This window comes from Eumetopias jubatus, unplaced genomic scaffold, assembly GCF_037043125.1.
Source record: "Eumetopias jubatus isolate StellerSeaLion01/CBP00866 unplaced genomic scaffold, mEumJub1_p1.0 scaffold_2, whole genome shotgun sequence".
NCBI classification, from domain to species: Eukaryota; Metazoa; Chordata; class Mammalia; order Carnivora; family Otariidae; genus Eumetopias; species Eumetopias jubatus.
The window spans coordinates 145,139,223-145,158,872 of NW_028274808.1; the positions used below are offsets into that span (position 1 = coordinate 145,139,223).

The 19,650-nt window shown below is 38.5% G+C and overlaps 1 protein-coding gene across 1 annotated transcript in view; it reads left to right on the plus strand.

Moving 5' to 3' along the window:
• The window catches only part of ADAMTS3 (ADAM metallopeptidase with thrombospondin type 1 motif 3), a 249,138-nt gene that overhangs the window by 207,018 nt on the left and 22,470 nt on the right, over positions 1-19,650 (plus strand). The window contains exons 6-15 of the mRNA XM_088020731.1: positions 3,080-3,163; positions 5,020-5,176; positions 5,947-6,052; positions 6,442-6,585; positions 7,227-7,359; positions 9,369-9,482; positions 11,498-11,643; positions 12,840-13,015; positions 14,251-14,384; positions 16,215-16,338. Of these exons, the coding sequence (XP_087876857.1) occupies positions 3,080-3,163; positions 5,020-5,176; positions 5,947-6,052; positions 6,442-6,585; positions 7,227-7,359; positions 9,369-9,482; positions 11,498-11,643; positions 12,840-13,015; positions 14,251-14,384; positions 16,215-16,338 (1,318 nt within the window). The remainder of the gene's footprint in view (positions 1-3,079; positions 3,164-5,019; positions 5,177-5,946; positions 6,053-6,441; positions 6,586-7,226; positions 7,360-9,368; positions 9,483-11,497; positions 11,644-12,839; positions 13,016-14,250; positions 14,385-16,214; positions 16,339-19,650) is intronic.

The window sequence follows — 19,650 nt, forward strand, 5'->3', positions numbered from 1 at the left end:
GATGTACTATTACCATGGGGAACATAAATTTTGTCCATTGGACTTCCTTGGTATTGTACTGATTTTAAATTTCCCCAGGATACAGATGAATTTACTAATTTAGGGTGATTATACACTATACTAACTCAACTCTCATAAGCTATTTGTCATTGTTGCCACCTTTCCTCCATGGTACGAGTCTAAGATTTCTGATGTAAGTGTCTCCTGCATTTTATTTATTTATTTTTTAACTTTTAATTTTTTTAAAGATTTTATTTATTTGACAGAGAGAGACATAGCAAGAGAGGGAACTCAAGCAGGGGGAGTGGGAGAGGGAGAAGCAGGCTTTCCGCCGAGCAGGGAGCCTGATGTGGGGCTCGATCCCAGGACCCTGGGATCATGACCCGAGCCGAAGGCAGACACCTAACAACTGAGCCACCTAGATGCCCAGTGTCTCCTGCATTTTAAAGTACAGTTGTCACTGCTGCTCGGCAGTGGCCCTCCTTCCATCATCTCTGCTCTAGAAATTATTTTTTTTTTACTTTTCTTTCATTTAAAATTTTATCGTTCCCTATTTTGTGCTTTTGGGTTTTTTCTTTTTTTTCTTTTTTTTAACAGCAAATGCATTTACATTTCAATTATGTGAAGCTGAGTATGTGTGATGCAGCCATGTTACTAATTCAAAGCATCTGCCTTACGAGAAGACTTTTGGAATGCCCCTGAGTCTCTGGATGAATGTGTTAGTGACATGCCTGGCTTCAGACTTTTACTTGTATTGGAATTAAAATGTTAGGAATTTCTTATCAGATAATTAATCCAGAAGAGGAAGGGGATTCGGACTACAATCAAGCATGTATGGAGTAAGATAAGACAATGTGCCTGTGACCAAAAAGGTCGTAAGAAATCACAGTTTTTTGGTCCAGCATTTGGTCTTTTCTTATATTGACCTGGACTCTACCCCTCTCAGTTTAAACCCATGGTTTTTATTTATTTTCTGTAGATATATCAAATAAATTGAACCCCTTTTCCATATGGCAGCTATTAAGTCTTCTTTCTAGGTTTTTCTTTTCTGTTTCCCATATTCTGCTGTTCCCTAATGTCCCTCTCTCCTTCTCACTCGTGAATTTTTTGAGCAATCTGTTTGCATGAGTTGAATCTTTTAATTCTTGCACCAGCCCAGTCTGGTAGTATTCTTATTATGCCCTTTTGACCAAGGCGAAGAAAGATGGAGACCATACAACAATGAGGGGTTGAACCAAGAGGTCAATGAGACTATCGGTGTCCAGTGTTAGGCTCTTGGCCACTGTGTCTCCCCTTCTTTATGTGACACATTTTCGAGGCTTCTTGCTTTTTGCTCTTTTCTGGATACATTCATCTTTGTCAACTTCTCTTTTATAAGACATCATAGATAAAATGTACTCAATACTTCAAGGATACCCTGGCCCCAAAGGGATGGCTTCCTCCTGGACTGCCTGTCTGCACACCTGTGCCACAAAAGAGCACATTGCAGAGGTGTTTTTTTTTTTTTTTAACTTGGCTTATCTTGAATTGGGTCTTGCCATTCTCTGTGTGTATGTGCATTTGTAAACTCTATGTGTGTGTATGTAAATAGTGCATTTTTCCACTTTGGAGGATTTTGCATCTTCTCTTGTCAAACTGTACTTAGTCTTCTTTAGTATATACTCATTTCTGCAGCTTTTTTTTTTTTTTACCTCCATCTTAGCTGTCCTCTCTTTTATTCCATACAAATTTAGTAAGTATGCCTTTAGTCGTATTTCAGGCCTTGATTTTGTAAGGTGTTCTGTGCAGTTCCATTAGATTCTTGAAATATTTCAGTTGGGATTTCTTGCTCCTGTTTCTTGGTCATTGTGGTAATTTGCAATTTTATGATTCATGAATTTTGTTGGGGAGCTTTTTAGAACATTCTATCATTCTTAAGTTAGATTTCTTTTTAAAGTCTCTCTCTATGAGATTATGGTTTTCTTTTCTCTATAGGTTTTCCATTTGCTGCACTTACAGTCCAACAAGTCTCCTGGATCTCAAGTTGAATTGCAGTTAGTTTTCCATCCCTGTTTTAGTTATTGTGACAAATGTTTGGTCCCTGTCCCTGGGAATAGCTAAGAATTTTTGTAATCTAGTCAGATAATTCCACCTTTCCCATTCCTGCTAGCATTTGCCAACTTAATAAGCAACCTTTACACACACTGATTTTGCACCAGCTTAATCAGAAGACACAATAATGGTCCCCTTTAGATTCATATCTGCCAACAGTTGACTGTGGGTTTTGCATACCAGTTAACCTCTACCGTCTTCATCTTGCTCATCTATATAAGTCTGTGTTGGGCTATGAACTGTGAGGTTGCTTAAATTCTAATATCTATGATTTTAAAGTATACCAAATCGCTTTTAGAAATTTCAGCCCAACTTTAAAAAATTAAATAAAAGGAGTGACTCAACTTAGTTTTTCTGAGCTATACTTAAGGGTGATATTATCTAATATGCACTCATACGTTCACCTTAGTAATTCAAATGTTGAAGGACTTCTTAATAATTATTGATTCAGCTGCCCCACTCCTAGAGGGGGAGCACTGGGAGGGCTGCCCACTTCCTGGCCTGCAGATGAACCACCATAGCTCCTGCATACCAACTCCATTTCGTTGGGCTCTCCCAGCCTGACGTCAGACCCCTGGTGGTGACATGAGCACCCAGACAAATGCCTGCTGTCTGTTTTCCTCTACGGGGCTGTGGTTATGCTCAGCTAGTAGACTCTTCTCAGAGTCACCCACTTGTGGTTGCTTTTGATGAGTATTATATGTAAATATAACACACTGGACTCTTTCTAACACAACAATAGTTGAATGAAGCCCTTTTAAGGTATATTCTCCATTGTTCATTGTACCGTGGGGTTTACAAAATCAGTAATTCACATATCTGGGGATTGTTTCAAAGCTAAAGGTAAGAGAGTTCAACTTAGACCAAATTTAAAAAAAAGTAACTTGACTCTAGTACTTGTGATTACATGGCTGACCCCTGAAATGTTGTACATTTCATGAAATCATCATGTCACCTTTCTTTTAGCAACGATCTGCTTTGTTTCCAGGTGAATGAAATTTACCACGATGAGTCCCTTGGAGTGCATATAAATGTGGTCCTGGTGCGCATGATAATGCTGGGTTACGCAAAGGTAAAATGTCTTAAAATATGTGAACTATGAACGTGAAGGACTGGGCTGGCAAACAGAAGACTAAATTTCTGTAGCTCTAGCTACCATGTGGTATTAATGTCTCACAGAGACCTAACTGAGGAAGGGAAACTGCCACAATCAGCATGGACCTCCCAATCTGAGCAGATAATGATTTTTGTGCTGATCCCATTTGCTCTGCTTATCTATCTAATGGAGTCATAGGTAGTGATCCTGGCGCTAGGTATGACTATATGAGTGAAAACAAATGGATGCCATTTTGAGGAAAGAGAATTTCCTCAGTCTCCCATTATTGTCAAATTCATGAACCGTTTATTAATTCACAACATCTATGCTGAGTGCCTACTGTGTGTCAGATGCTTTCTAGGTGCTTTGAATATATCAGTGAAGAAAAATAGCAGAGATCCTTTCTCTCTCATGATTTGTTAAAATATTTTACATGTATCTTGTTCCACTTAAGAAAAATGAAGTATACAGTGGCTATTCACTTAGAAGAGCTTTAATCCTTTTTGAAAACAAAAAAGGTCAAAATGCACACAGTAGGAATTTCATATAATGTAACTAACTTCAGCTGGCTTTAAAATGGCAGTAGATGTGTCCTTGTCCTTGGAAATAATGGAATGGATAACCGTGGTTTCTTCCTTTGAGAAAGTGCCTAACTTGGCAATTTTCTTGATATTTAAGATTATGTGCCCCTTCCCATAATTAATCCTCCTGATTATGAAATACTAAGGAAATCATGCAGTTAGCAAACAGGAAAAAAATCCATGTGTTTGCATTTCATTATGTATTTAACACCCACTTATCATTTTCTGATGAAAGAGTGTCATTGATCTCTACTGTATTCCGTAAACCTGACCTACTTTGTGTTACTAACACTAAATACAAGTCAACTCCAGCTGGAGATGTTAATAGCCTTCAACTGGTTGTTATATGATTTGTTTGGAAAAGTATGTGATCAGCATGTAATAAACCAAGCTAATTTTATTCAGAATGTAAACACTGATAATGATATTTGCTGAAATGTAACAAAACTCTCAGCCGGTCAGGCAAGTAGAGACTAATTTGGGGTTCCAAATTCAATTTCTTATTCTATTAGAACTATTCCGGGAAGTATGGATACTGGGTTCTTGAAGGATGGGCCCTTTTCCCTCTGAACTTTTAACTCCTGATCATAATGTGGTAGTAGCAACATTCCAGGCCATGCCAATCCATTGCTTGTGACTTGCCAGATAAGAGTACATCTCTCTTCATCGCTCCGAGGTTAGAAAAAGGGGGAGTTGCTTTCTTCAGTGTAAGGTTTATGTAATTTGACCACCTCCCGAAATGAAGATTTGACCAGCTTTGCCAGCTCATTGAAGAATTTATATTCTTCACATTTGTTGATCAATTCTGGGCCAATAAAAATAAAAATAAAAATTTTAATTAAAGACCTTTCACTTTAACAACTCTGGATAAGTCTCACACCAGAATTGTTTCCTCTTTTTTTTTTTTAATATCTATAAAACTAAGAAATCTGAGCTGAATTAGGAAATGGACTACTAGAATTCTTACCCCAATGATTAACATTGAGTTGCCCCACGATAGCAAATGTCAGAGTTACGTATTCCCATAAATGTGTCAGTCACCTTTCACGCAGGTACCATCGATCATCATTCACATATCCTTCATGGGCATTTATAATTCCCAAACAAGAGCAGATATATGCATAAGCCCTAAATAATATTATTGAACATCTTTGAAATATTGCACTTCCAAATGTTGACGTCAGAGCAAGTGATGAAAGGAAGCCTTTGGGAAAGTGTTAAGCACTTCTTCGACGCTCTGTTTCCTCTTAGTCCATCAGCCTCATAGAAAGGGGAAACCCATCCAGGAGCTTGGAGAACGTGTGTCGCTGGGCTTGCCAACAACAAAAGTCTGATCCGAACCACTCTGAACACCATGATCATGCAATTTTCTTAACCAGGCAAGACTTTGGACCTGCTGGAATGCAAGGTATTTCTATTAATATGCAGAAGAAAAACTTAAGGGCATGACTTTTAAAAAATAATCCTAAATCAAGTAGTCTGTTCAAATGTTCAGCTCCCTTTCCACCATGCACCACTTTCCACCATGCATCAGCCAAGCATACACTTTCTTTCTATTGCTTCCAGTGACTTCTGTGGAATTCACAATTCACAATGTTAATGCCACTTAAATGCTCTAATATATTATACTTGCCTTTAAAATAATGACTGTGCATTTGGGGTGTGGAGGGGATGCTGTAAAATGCAATGTGATTTCCACTAACTGCTCAGAAAGGGAAAGGAGATGCCATGAGAAATGATTGCTGCCAAAGAGCTTTCTTCCAAAGTCAGCTTCCATTTATCTAATAAATTCTGATGTAGACTTCGGAAAAAAAGTGGACAGATGAGTTTCTTTTCAACGTTGATGGAATTTCTGGCTCCCTTTATCAGTACCATAATAGGAAGGACCATTCACTAAAAACAGAAAGACAGGGCTTTGTTGGTGGGCAGAACAGAATAGTAACCCCAGGCAGTTCCTTCCCTTAGGGAAGGAGAAAACGCAGACCCAGTGAATCTTTTTAGAGACCATTACCTGTGTGTGGCTTTCCCAAGAGAATGTGGTACAATGCTAGCAGCGAAATAATACTGCCTCTGTTTCCTGAAAAGCTCTTTTTTTTTCTTCCTAGGCAAAGGTCCAGTAGTAGTTCTTAATGGGCTTTCTCATAAAATGAAAATAAAAGTAATTGTTATTCTCTACAGGATATGCTCCAGTCACAGGCATGTGTCATCCAGTGAGAAGCTGTACCCTGAATCATGAGGATGGTTTTTCATCTGCTTTTGTAGTAGCTCATGAGACTGGCCATGTGTAAGTCACTGTTGACAGCTATAAAGCCAAAAAAAAGGTCTTTTCTTCCCTGCTTCTCTCAGTATTGTTCACACTTTGGGCAGAGTACATGCCAGCATGCAACTCTCATTCCTTGCCAAGTGTGAGGAGCTGAAAACAGGGAAGAGGTCACGCACTGAAACTAAATAAGTGACTCTGGCTTGCAGAGATACCCCTGTGCTTTCCATAGCTATGGGACAAGAAAGACATTTCTGTCAGATTATTCTCTATTTCACAGTCTCTGGGACTCCTCCGCAGAAGCCACGTTAATTTATAAAATGCATATTCCCCGAATTTATTTCCAAGATTGGAATCAAGCAAAATCCATGGCCCCTCTGATTCTTACTGGTGAGGTCTCACTTTTATTGTAGGCTGGGAATGGAGCACGACGGACAAGGCAACAGGTGTGGTGATGAGACCGCTATGGGGAGTGTCATGGCCCCCTTGGTGCAAGCAGCGTTTCATCGTTACCACTGGTCCCGGTGCAGTGGCCAAGAACTGAAGAGATACATCCAGTATGTCCCCTTCTGTGTGTCCTGAGAGCATTTATGTCGTAGCATAACACAGACGTGAAACTGTCTTTTAGGACCTCGATCTTAACCAAACTCCCAGTGAATGAGAATTATTGCTCATGATAAACATTTTCTTATAACTCAGAGCTTTTGGCACAATGATCCTGTAATGTAATCACAGTATTTTAAGCCGTAAGCCTAGAATTTAAGAGAATTTTTAACTGTGGTCTCCTTTTAGTAAACTCCTTATGGAATCTTTGACTGGGTGGTCAAACTTGAGTTGGGGATGAGGAGAGAGAGGACGGTCATGTGATACCTGCAGAGAGTGCCTCATTTTCCCTGTAGGATAGGGGCCGGGATCTGTGCCACCATACTGTGTGGGATTCCCGCAAGGGTCATGAATAAGGCTGTCACCATTCTACTGTATTCCAGAGTCATGTTTGGCTTCTTTTGGGGGATGAATAAGGATGATGGGTCTTTTCCTGAATGGAAGTGAAACCAAAAACCTTAAAAGGTATGACTCTGTGATCTTGCTATATGATTGGATGAAATTCCAGAGTCTGTAACCTAAGAATAGTTTTTCATTAGGCTGTGTTAAAAAAAAAAAGAACATTTAATGACATGAAATATTTTCCTTTCTACAGTTCCTATGACTGTCTCCTTGATGACCCTTTTGAACATGATTGGCCCAAACTCCCAGAACTTCCTGGAATCAATTACTCTATGGATGAGCAATGTCGTTTTGACTTTGGGGTTGGTTATAAAATGTGCACTGCGGTATGTCACTCAGTCAATTGAGATTTTTGCATCTTGAAATCTATTTGCGTAGCTCCTATTTGGTGAGCTTTATAGACTCACTGGTGCAAGCAGAAGAGTATCTATCGATGACTTTGTGTTTGTTGTGTCACTGTGCTGAAGCTAAGAGCTTTGAATATATTATCTTATTTAATCCTTAGCAGACTAGAGGGGAGTTGGTATATTTTTACTTTACAGATGAAAAAGCCAAGATTTACAGAGATTAAGCAATTTGCTTAAATCACGCGTCTGGTCAGTAGGGGAGCTAGATATTGAAACTAAGATTGTCAGGCTATAAAGCTTTATGCTCTGTTGCTCCCTTAGTTTTTGTGACCTTCGGAGATGGCTTCTAAGCCTTCATTTGGTTGCTTTTCATTAGTTTGTTTGCCAGGATTTCATGTAGCTGTGACCATAGGGAAGGGTCATCCTCATATATTCTTATGTGAGAGTCCTATGGTATAGCATGAAGGTCAGGAATATGGGTTTCATACTCAGGCTAGGTGGGTTGTCAGAATCTGGATCTCCTACTTACTAAATAGATGAGTTTGAGCACTTTATTCAATCTCTCTTAGTTTACTTGGGTGTAAAATATGGATAATGATAGTATTTATCTCGTAGAATTGGGATCAGGATTAAATTTGATACCATAATTACAGTGCTTAGCACAATGCAGGCACATGGTAAATGGGGTCCAGTAAAGCCAGTCCTCCATGTGGCTGTGCACATTAGGGCTATGTTTCACTAAATTTCTACATTGAGCTTTAGTAGTTCATTAAAAAAGGCAGGGGGGAGAAAGGAGGGGCTTTTTATATGTTGGAGCAAGCTTTATATGTTAGAGCAAAAAATTAAGTATTTCAAGATATTGAAAAGAAGTTGATCGCTGTTTGAAATCTTCCATATAGAGCTGTCTGCAGCCATTTGGTCTGTGTATAAGGTACATGCTGTCAGCGCCTCATTACCTGCGTTAATGCTTTCGACCTGAGAATTCTAAAGCTTTGGCTCAATGTCATGGAAAAGTACAATTTCTACATTAAGTAATAGGGATTAGAACCAAAAAAAAAAAAAAAAAAAAACCCAGGTCCAAAATGAGTACAATTTAAAAAAATAAAAGCTGTGACCATAGGCTATATGCAGGTAATTAGTGCTGTAAACAATAAATATGTGGATAAACTGGTATTTTTTTTTTCAAATCTAGATAATGGTAAGATATTTCTAGTTACAAAGAGATCAGACAAGTAAAGACCACACACAAATATGTGTGCTTCCACATCCATTTGGATATTATAATGTGGTGTTTTAGGAAAACAAAAACATTCTCACAAATAAGAATACTAAGACTCTAGTCTGACTGTTACTATCTCACTTATAACCTATAACCGTAACTAAAGCCTTACCTTATAACTTTCAGTCTCAGTCATGGATTGTTTTGAGGATTAAATATATGGAAAGTATGTTATAAACTACATGAATGTATTGAGATTTTGTTACACCTAGGACACCTTATCTCGTGTAGCAAGACTTATAAATATTTTCTGCTTTTAATCAGCTCAGTATTGTTTATAATCTGGCCAGTTCATAACTACAGGGATAAAGAGAAGCAGTTTTGATAACTTGAGAGCTGTAAAACCATCTTAATAAGTTTTCATATTTAAAATGGTCATAATATTTACAAATTCTTTAAAATTCCCATATTGTCTGAAAACCATAAAATAGAAATGGTATGCAGAAATGTTGAAGTCAGCCAGAGAGTCGCAGACAAATTATTGTTTATCATTGATATTTTAGAAAAGCAGAATAAAAGTATTCTTTCCTTGGAATTAATTCTTAGGCAGTATTTTTTTTTTCTTATCATGCCACAACTATGACTGTTAATTTAAAATTAAAACACCCAAGGAACATGACATGAAGAAAGTGTCTAGAAGATACTCTCAGATATATGTTGGTATGACATGCCATCTCTATTTCATTGAGATCCTGATTCTCTCTTCCAGTTCCGAACATTTGACCCATGTAAACAGCTGTGGTGTAGCCATCCTGATAATCCCTACTTTTGTAAGACAAAAAAGGGACCCCCACTTGATGGGACTGAGTGTGCTGTTGGAAAAGTGAGTATATCTATTTATACAATGAAAATCTAATCTAGGTTTCATCACCATCATCTTTAGAAACCTGGAAAATTATGACCCTTGCTGTAGTCATTCTTATACCAACCATGGTGTATGGGGTTTCATTATGATAATGCAGTAGCATTGTTTCCTAGGGCTTCGATGGCAAATTACCACACACAACCTTGGCTCCTGAAAAAAACAGAAATGATATTCTCTTATAGTTCTAGGAGCCAGAAGTCCAAAATCAGTTTCACTGAGCCAAAATAGTTGTGTGGATCATACTCTCTCCAGAGGCTCTAGGGGAGGATCTCTTCTTGCGTCTTCCAGCTTCTGGGGGCTGCCTGCATTCCTTGATTTGTGGCTGTACCATTCCAGTCTCTGCTTCTGTGGCCACAGTGTCCCTTTCTCTTCTGTGTGCAAATTTCCCTCTGCCCCTCTCTTAAAAGAATACAGGTGCTGTGCTGGCATTTAGAACCCACCTGGATAATAATCCAGGATCACCTCTCCATCTCAAAATCCTTAACCAAATCACATCTGCAAAGACCATTTTCCAAATAAGGACATTTACAGATTTGGGGGATTAGGACCTACCATCTTTGAGACCACTGTTTGGCTGTTCCTGATAGAATAGGAAGCAGCAGTTCAGCAGAATATCTGGGCCCCTGCTAACGGGATTTGATTTACTTGCTGGCGTCCCACTCCTTGTGAAAGTTGTCCAGAAATAAAGTCATGTGAATTTATACAGAAGATTTGGCCTTGTTCCTTGGGGAAAGATGCCCAGCGGTTTTAAATCTCAAATTGTGTAGTCAAGATTGAATGCTCAGAAAGTGGCCAGGGGCCAATCTACGCTACTCATAAGGGGAAAGATCACCAAACCCAAAACAAAGACATGTTAAGAACTCAAGTTGAAGAGCCATGACTAGTTTGGAAATAAGATACTGTAGACAGTTCTAAAAGCGGCAAGGAAGATTTATGTAGCTTTTAGTTCTTTTAAAGCCATTTAGAGCTCTACTTCAAATGTGTATGAACTGTATTTGCTCTGAGAATTACAAGCATAAAAATGATAATAATAAAAATAAAATCTGCCATTATGGGTGTTTAAACTTTGTTAGGTATTATGCTAAACATATTACATACAGTGTGTTGCTCTGGAAAAATTCAGTGTTACAAACTTTTGACTAAAAAAACAAGAGCAACAATGAGTTGATTCATTTTTGCTTTATGAAAAATATATCCTGTAAATCAACTCTGAACATCCAACTTCTCTAAATATATTTGTGTTATGTTTAAATTTACCAAATCTGAGTATTAAGAAACATTTTTATTGTAAGTAGGACAAAAAAGGAAGTCAAAATGTTGAAAGGGAAAAGAACTAATACCTGTTGAGGACCTGCTCTGTCCTAGGTACTATAAGCTAGGTGCCTCTGTAGTATCAAGGTTCAATAGTTCCCATTTAATTACTTCCTGGTCAGTTGGTCTTACCCTCCTCATGATCATTTCTGGGTCTCAATATTCCTGATCTAAAGATGTAAAGATAACAAATGACCTATCTATCTCTCAGAATCATTGTGATTGGAAAATTTAGAAACAAACCTAAGTGTTTTGAACACTGTATATGTTTAGATATGTTAATTAATTCCAAAGTTAAGGCATATATTTTTTAAACAACCCTGGTAATCTAGCTAATGAGGGATGAAGGGTAGAATACTTCCTACTATGCAAGTTGGGGCCTCATATCATTCTTAATGGTTTTGTTTGATATTCACTGTAAATGTATCATTTAAAAACTTGTCTGAGTGAGTGATTTTTTTTTCATTTTATACTTAAAAATGCAAGTCTACATTATCCTCTATAGGGTACCTTATTGTTATAATTGAGCTGGGTTCATTTTAAATGCATTTTTACCTGGGGGCAGAAAAGGAATAAAGGCCTTTAACTGGTGGTAGTTGTGTAATAACTTGAGCTTTGGCTTAGGCATGATTTTCATAATTGCCTTTTGTCATTTTCCTCAGTGGTGCTATAAGGGCCACTGCATGTGGAAGAATGCTAATCAACAAAAACAAGATGGCAACTGGGGATCCTGGACCAAATTTGGCTCCTGTTCCCGGACATGCGGAACTGGTGTCCGTTTCAGAACGCGCCAGTGTAATAATCCCACGTGAGTAAACTCCTGTAATTCTAGTTATTTTTGGGTAGACCAGAAAATGCTCCAGTATTCTGTTATTAATATTCTGTTTCACGAAGTACATGTCAAACACAAAACATGAAAATTAGGGGTTTAAGTGTCTATTTGGGATAAATCTCCATTCATCAATCTTGTGAAGAGTCGTCAATGGCAAAGTTGAGGCTCAAGCAAAGATTAGAGATTTTGGAAGCCGTTGCTATTTAGAAGTCTTCAGGAGCTAGGCAGGGAAGGCCCGTCCCTGTGCTGTTAAGGCCTGGGCCCCAGTGCTGGGAGGGACACTGCAGGAAGCCCAGGTGTGTCAGCCTGTCAGCGCCGGGAGCAGCTCCAGCCGGGGGCTCACTCCCTCTGGGGTTAGGAGAGCAACACAGAGGAGCAGGACCACAGAAAGATGGTGAAAGAAGACCAAGGAACTGGGGGAACAGCTCCCTATTCACTCACTCAGACTAAATATAGTGAATCCCTCTTGTGCGCTCAGCAAACCTTAGGACCTTCTTTCTGGTCTAGGGTTTACCATGTAAGGAAAGCGCCTTCTTTAGTCTCCGGCAGCAGGATGGTTCTGAGAAAATTTTTCATAAAAAATATCAAATGTCACATACCTGTTTTCATGGGAAGAGATGCTGGTAGTGTTAGTGGGAGTAATATAAACGATAAAAATTATCATAAGGGCAGCTAAAGTTCACCATGAGCCATGCTCTGTTGTAAGTATGTTAAATATGTTAACGTATGCAGTCCTCTGCATGTTTCTCTAAGAAAGAGGGGATTATTTTTCTCATTCTGCATAGGAGAAAACTAAGACATAGAGCTGTGATCAAATGTCTTTGGGTTACATGTACATGTTTTATGCATGGGAGAAAATATAATTTTCCTCGGTCCAGACATATGTTTTTTTAAAATTTCTTTATATATTTCACTGTGCATTCAAAATATACCGTTTGAAATGCTGACTTAAGTTGAGTTTTTGGTCTCCGCTTCCCCACCCCGTCCCAGACAAACACACATAGGGGGAGGATGGTGCTTTTGGAGAGGGATGGAAATTAGGAAGCATGAGTTCATTCCCTTTGTGCCCATAGCTCAGCAGCTCTGGCTTTCTGCCTTCCACACTGTGTCTGCAAGCTTCAACTGCTGGCCCAGAGCCAAAGGGCCTTTTTCAATGTTGTCTTTTCTTTTAGGCCCATCAACGGTGGTCAGGATTGTCCTGGTGTTAATTTTGAGTACCAGCTTTGTAATACAGAAGAATGCCCAAAACACTTTGAGGACTTCAGAGCGCAGCAGTGCCAACAGCGTAACTCCCACTTCGAATTCCAGAATACCAAACACCACTGGTTGCCATACGAACATCCCGACTGTGAGTAGATGCTCGCTGTCTTTCCCACTGTGTGGATGGGGACTCAGAGTGTAAGCCTTGTCAACACCAATCCCTGGGACTCTGGGTCCTTACTTGGTAAATTAGAAAACTTGGTGTTTATAGGGGTAAGTCCTGCTGGGTTTCCAAGAACAGGGCTAGCGTAGTCCTTTCTCTAGAGAGGTGAGGACTGTGGGCTAGTTCCTGGCCAACGGCATTCCCACTGTCACTGCTGGAAAGACCCGTGGAGACATGTTGAGTTTCCTCATTTGACTGACATCCTTCTACTAGGAAACGCTCTAGAATACTGTGATCTTTCCTTTCCGAATAACCAGGGAAACACCACATTTCCTTTAGAACTGAGAAACAAGAAGATCATGACTTGAGAACAAAAGGCACGTCATAACCTTTTACTTTTGTACCGTTACCCTAGTTATTAGAAAAGACACTTGGGGATTCCCTGTTAGCGTTTCACTTCATACCTCTGAATTTTTTTTTTATTATGTTATGTTAGTCACCATACATTACATCATGAGTTTTTGATGTAGTGTTCCACGATTCATTGTTTGCATATAACACCCAGTGCTCCATGCAGAACGTGCCCTCTTTAATAGGAATGTCTCACCGTACTTCGTAGTTGGGTGGATGAAACAAAATAGTGACATGGTTACCATATGACTCAATACACTGACGAGTTCAGTTTAAAAGCTGTTTTAAAGGAAAGATTGCATCCACACGGGAATTCCAAGTTGCCCTGCATTAAGAAGAAATGCATTAATTTTTATCTGTTTCGGTGAAGCGAGTCACATAAATTATATTACATTTAACTAATGAGATCCTACATGAGGCATAAACCATCCTAGGTCATCGGTTCAAACAAAAGAGAAACGCTTTTAATTCTCTAAGTGTCACTAAAATGAAATTGGTTCTGAATTAAAGTTTATTAAAGAGCTGTGGTTAAATCCGTGGTTGACATCCAACCTGCTTTGCCTGGGACAGTCCCAGTCATTCCTGTGCAGTTATTAATTCAGCCACTTTTCACTCTCAGAAGTTTCACAGTTTAGATCAGTTGTAAGCCAAGTATCTATCCTTTTCTGCTACTCTTTCTTTTATTTATTCATACAATGTTTTGTTTTCAGGACATCGTGCGGAAACTCTGTATTTTAAAAATAAAATCACTGTAGTGTGCAAATATGTCACTTTATGTACATGGTCGATTTAATCCTCCATCTTTGCAGCCAGGAAAAGATGCCACCTTTACTGCCAATCCAGAGAGACTGGAGATGTGGTGTATATGAAACAGCTGGTGCTGGATGGAACGCACTGTTCTTACAAAGATCCGTACAGCATATGTGTGCGGGGAGAGTGTGTGGTGAGTTCACATGGCATCCCTGGAAGCTTCCTGCGCCGTTGTGCAATTCTGCTTTGACATTCGTTCACCTGCATGTTTTCAAAAGATCTTAACCCCGTCTCATCTGTAAAATCACATTAAAATGAGAATCTAGGACTAGCTGAGGAGGCCTAAACCAAATGCGGGAGAAATTTTCACTTTTCACATCAATGTTTGGCCATTGGCAGAATCGAGATTTAAATATGATTTCGTCTTCTTCCAGCCAAATGCCTTTTCTAAATTACTCTGATCCCTCTGGTTGGGGATACAACAGCTTAGGATGGATAGTGCCTTTTTTGCTTTGAGTATTTTACTAGTAGTCATCTACTTTTCCACTATGGAGCTGTTTTCAAAAACGCAATGCTAAGTGTATTTTATCTTTTATTTAAAAAGTAATAGAAATTCTCTCTCCCCCTCTGTCTCTCCTGCTCTCTCTCTTACTTTCCAATTGATTCTAAGTTTAAACACTGAATTCCACCTCAGAACAAAAGAGGCGAAGATGCAAAAACCGGGTTTTGCCCTACTGAGACTCTTTTTTATAAAAAACTGCAGTTGACTTTCTTGTTCATGTTCCCGAGTTGAATTGACATGAAATCAGCGTTATTTACTGAACACGTGACTCCTCTCTGTTTCTTCTTCACTTCAGCACAACCAAAGTGTTGTAGGAATGAATCTCAAGAATGCAGAGACTTCGCATTTGAAATGAATTTCCCCTGAAAGTAGAATCTGACTTTTGTCCACCTCTCACCCTCCCACAGTACATCAAACGTGTGGTCATCATTGTCTCTGCCCGTTTTCATTCCAAACTTCTGAGTGCAGTGGCCTATCATGTCCCCTTACCCTGCGCTGATTTCCATGAAGGGGCCTGCCCCAGTTCAGAAAACCTTCCGTGGTTCCCTGTTAAAGTTTCTGTGAAAATGTAAACTCTGCCTGATATTCGAGGTCTTTCGTGGCCTGTGCTTTGCAAATCTTTCACTGTTCTTCCCCTCTTGTACAGTACTAACTTTCCATTGGCTTAAACATGGCTTCAGTATTGCTCTCAGAACCCACTTTCCATGAGCATACAATTTCCATGGCTCTGTTTTTATCCCTCTGCATTCTTGAAATGCCTTTTGACAGGGCCCTATGAAAATATCCAGCCCTTCGTAAAGTTTTTTTTGTTTGTTGGTTGGTTTGGTTTGTTTTTAGTTTCAGAGGTAGAGTTTAGTGATTCATCAGTCTTATATAATACACAGTGCTCATTACATCATGTGTCCATCACCCAGTTCCCCCAGCCCCTCATCCCCCTCCCCTCCAGCAACCCTCAGCTTGCTTCCTAGAGTTCAGAGTCTCTTACGGTTTGTCTCCCTCTGATTTCGTCTTACTTTATTTTTTGTAAAGTTTTGTTTTGCATCCCTAGCCAGCTTATAAAGCTTATGCTAATGCCCAGCTCATCGTTTTATTACTCATTTTTCCAAATAGGAGAGCAACAGGGGAAAAACACTTTTTGTCTTTTTGTCTTCTCAGCATCAATGACAATATCTGTGCTTAATAAATGTTCAATGGGTCATGACTATGTGTGATGGGGTAAATATTTCGTTAGACTGGGGGAATGTATCCTAGAGTAGATTTTAACCTAGAGTACAAGTCATTTGACTTCATAGTAGTTCTTCAAAAAGATTGAGGCATTAAAAAAATCAGAGCTTGAGTCAAGGTTTGGTCAGACTATGTCACTGTGGGCTCACGATAAAACAAATGGTTTGTCCTTGTCTAGGATGCTGACCTTCACTTGGCACATTGAAATTAGTCACGTTTAACATCTTCTCTTTCCAGAAAGTGGGCTGTGATAAAGAAATTGGTTCTACTAAGGTTGAGGATAAGTGTGGCGTCTGTGGAGGAGATAATTCTCATTGTCGAACCGTAAAGGGGACATTTACCAGAACTCCCAAGAAGCTTGGTAAGATGGGGTCTCTCATGAATCGGGTATCCTTCTCCATGATTTATACTTTTTGGGACTTCTTTTAGGAATGTAACATTTTCCCTATAAACATAACAAAAAATTAGCTGCTGATTTATTTTTATTCAGATTACCTTTTCTTTTCTTTTTTTTTTAAGATTTTATTTATATATTTGAGAGAGAGAGGGAGAGCAAGCACGTGAGAGACAGAACGAGCATCAGCGGGGGGAGAGACAGAGAGAGAGGGAGAAGCAGACTCCCCAGTCTTTGGGGAGAACGAAGCAGACTCCCCACTGTTTGGGGAGCCCGACGCGGGGCCCCAGCATCATGACCTGAGCTGAAAGCAGACGGTTAACCGAATGAGCCACCCAGACACCCCAGATTGCCTTTTAAGGAACTAAAAACCAAAAACAAAAATAAAAACACTTGGACTGAATTCATACTCCATGGCATCCATGATGAAAGAGTGTCTACTTAATTTAAATAAGAAACAAATAAAATCAATATCAATTATAGTAGTTAGCTAAAATATGTTTTGTTTTATTTTGTGTTTTTGTTTGTTTGTTTATTTTATTTATTTATTTATTTTGAGAGTGAATGAGAGAGTGTGTATGCAAGCGGGGAGGGGCAGAGGAACAAGGAGAGAGAATCCCGGGCAGACTCCCCACTCAGTGTGCAGCCCAGCTCAGGGCTTGATCTCCCGACCTCTGAGATCATGACCCGAACAGAAATCAAGAGTCGGACGCTTAACCGACTGAGCCACCCAGGTGCCCCTATTTTGTGTTTTTAATAAAACACATTAGACCTACTTATTAGAATTGAGGCTTATTTTGAATTTTCTGTTCACATAAACTGTTGTTCAGAAGTTACAAAAAAAAAATCACAAAATTTTAAATACAACTTTTAAAATATTGCATGAGCTTTGCTTCTTTTATTTTAAAGGTGAACAAGTTTATCCTATCTATAAATCTACAAATCTAGACTCCATATTTCACATGATTTTAAAAGTTTTATATTACACAAAATTAGGTACACAACCAAAAACAACCCTGAGGTATGACTGTTTGTGTGTGTGAATGTTAGTGTTTATTTTAGAGTCAATGCCTGGACTTAGGCATACAGTGAAGTTTCAGCAGATGGGGAAAAAAAAAAAACAGACATAATATGTAAAATTATGAGTAGTTTCATAATCGTTCACTGGAATTTTCATAAGAGATTTGGATACAAACATTTATTACGGAATGATCTGTTTTAGTTTGTGACAAATATTATTCAGTTATTCAATAAGCATTTATGGGGAAAATGTCTCTGGGAATTCAGCATTTAAAGATACATTTGATGTGGTGCTTCCCTTGAGAAGCTTCTCTTTCGTCATCCCCATTCAGTTGGTATAGTCTCTGGTAAAATGACAAAATAAGACAAAACAAAAATAAAGATAAGAAACTGATTTACTTTGAGCACATTGTCATGGCGGTGATTTTCCCTTTTAGAAGAAGAGAAAGTATAAAAAAGGTAGTCTTCATCCAAATGGAATAATTCTCTAGTTCTTTGTACTCTTGTTAGACCTCAGCTACCCCAGCGCAAGCCAAGTGCACACAGACCAGTTTTGCTCTTTGACACATTGAGTGGGGCAGAGAGCTAGGTCACTCCAAAGTGTCTTTCGTTACTGATGGTTTTGATATTCCTGTATGATCATTTAATAGTTAAATGGTTAAAAAACAAATATTGCCATTTCTGGCTGATGATATTACTTTAAGAACATTCACAGAACTAAAATGATATATTGTGGTTTTGGTGGAGTAACATATAATTTTCTTCATCTTATTGTGAAGCAATTAACTGTGCTTTCTCTATGGCAGCTATATTATTCTTTTTGGTATGAAATCACTCATATTATTTTATTTCCAGAGTAAATTAATGTAAGGAAAAAAGTTTTTGCCATTAATCATCCATCCATTAATCATCCATTCTGTGGTATGAGGTCGTGGTGCGTTTTTTTCAGATAAGTCAAAAATTAGACTAAACCTGCAACTCAAGGTCAGGAGAGAAGAAAGGTTTTCTCAGTCATACAGATTCAGACTGTTCAAAGATAATCTAACATCCATTTCTTTGCACTGGTGTTGTCATCATAGTCACTCAATAGACTAATTAACGTTTTCCAACAGGGAAACATTTAAGCAAGAGGTGCCATACAGAATTCAAGTTGCTGGAAAATGAAATCTGCAAGTATTCAACTTCCAATCACCTTTATCATTTCTCATTCATTCTTAGTCTTACTTTCATTGACTATTAACTTTTTATTGGCATTAGCTAACTATTAAAAATGCATTTTGACTTCAACACATAAAATTACCGATTATTTGATATCTTACCTAATAGAATCTATATAACTTATAGTATAGTCAATGAAACAGCAAGACTTTGATAAACATGAAACCTTCACTAATTAAAAACATTCTATTTAAGGGAAGACAAGAGGCGCCTTCACTTTACCCAAAGGAGCTCGTAATATTTCTCTTGCTGAAACAAGGGAAGCTAAAAATGTACTGGGTAAGTTGTAGCAAACTGCAGAAAGATGGGCATCCATAAATGGCATCAAGCTGTTTTGCTGTGCTTGGTCGGCATCTTAAACATGTTCCGTCTAGCCATTGCACACTCAGACAAACATGCTGCGGTTCCTGGACTCGACTTTACCCAGACTCAGGTACTGAAAACCCCGACCCCAAAATGACTATGCCATTGAGTTAAGACAGTAATAAATATTGGGAAAAGGTTGAGTAAATGTACCCACAGGTAGATATTTATTGTCCATATGGAAATGACAAACATACTTCTTTCTGAGAACATTGGCAATTGTGTATTTATAACTGAATTTCTGTCACACTCATCCTGTAGTGTGTGAGTTGAATGTTTCATATGTAAGGTGTCAGTTGCAGCATCTCCCTATATTAATTTATATTTCCTGGATAAAACGTCTTGATTTCTACTTGTCCTATTGTTGATTTGAAGTTAGGATCTTAATTCTAAGTGATCTTAAGATAATTTTTAGGACATGTGATAATACTAAGATTTGTTTCATATGACATTGACTGTAATAGGATTGATACAAGATTTTATAACCCAAGGCAATCAATTAAGCATATTGATTTAATGATTTCTAGATTAGAAGATTGAGTTTAGGGCACATTTTTAAGGCAGTGTAAGTAAGACATAACTTGCGGCATTTTCCAACCAAATGGTTTGGTCAAATCTAAAAAATATACTTTAAAACTTTCCCATAATAAAACTTGTTCAAGGCTTTAAAATTAATGG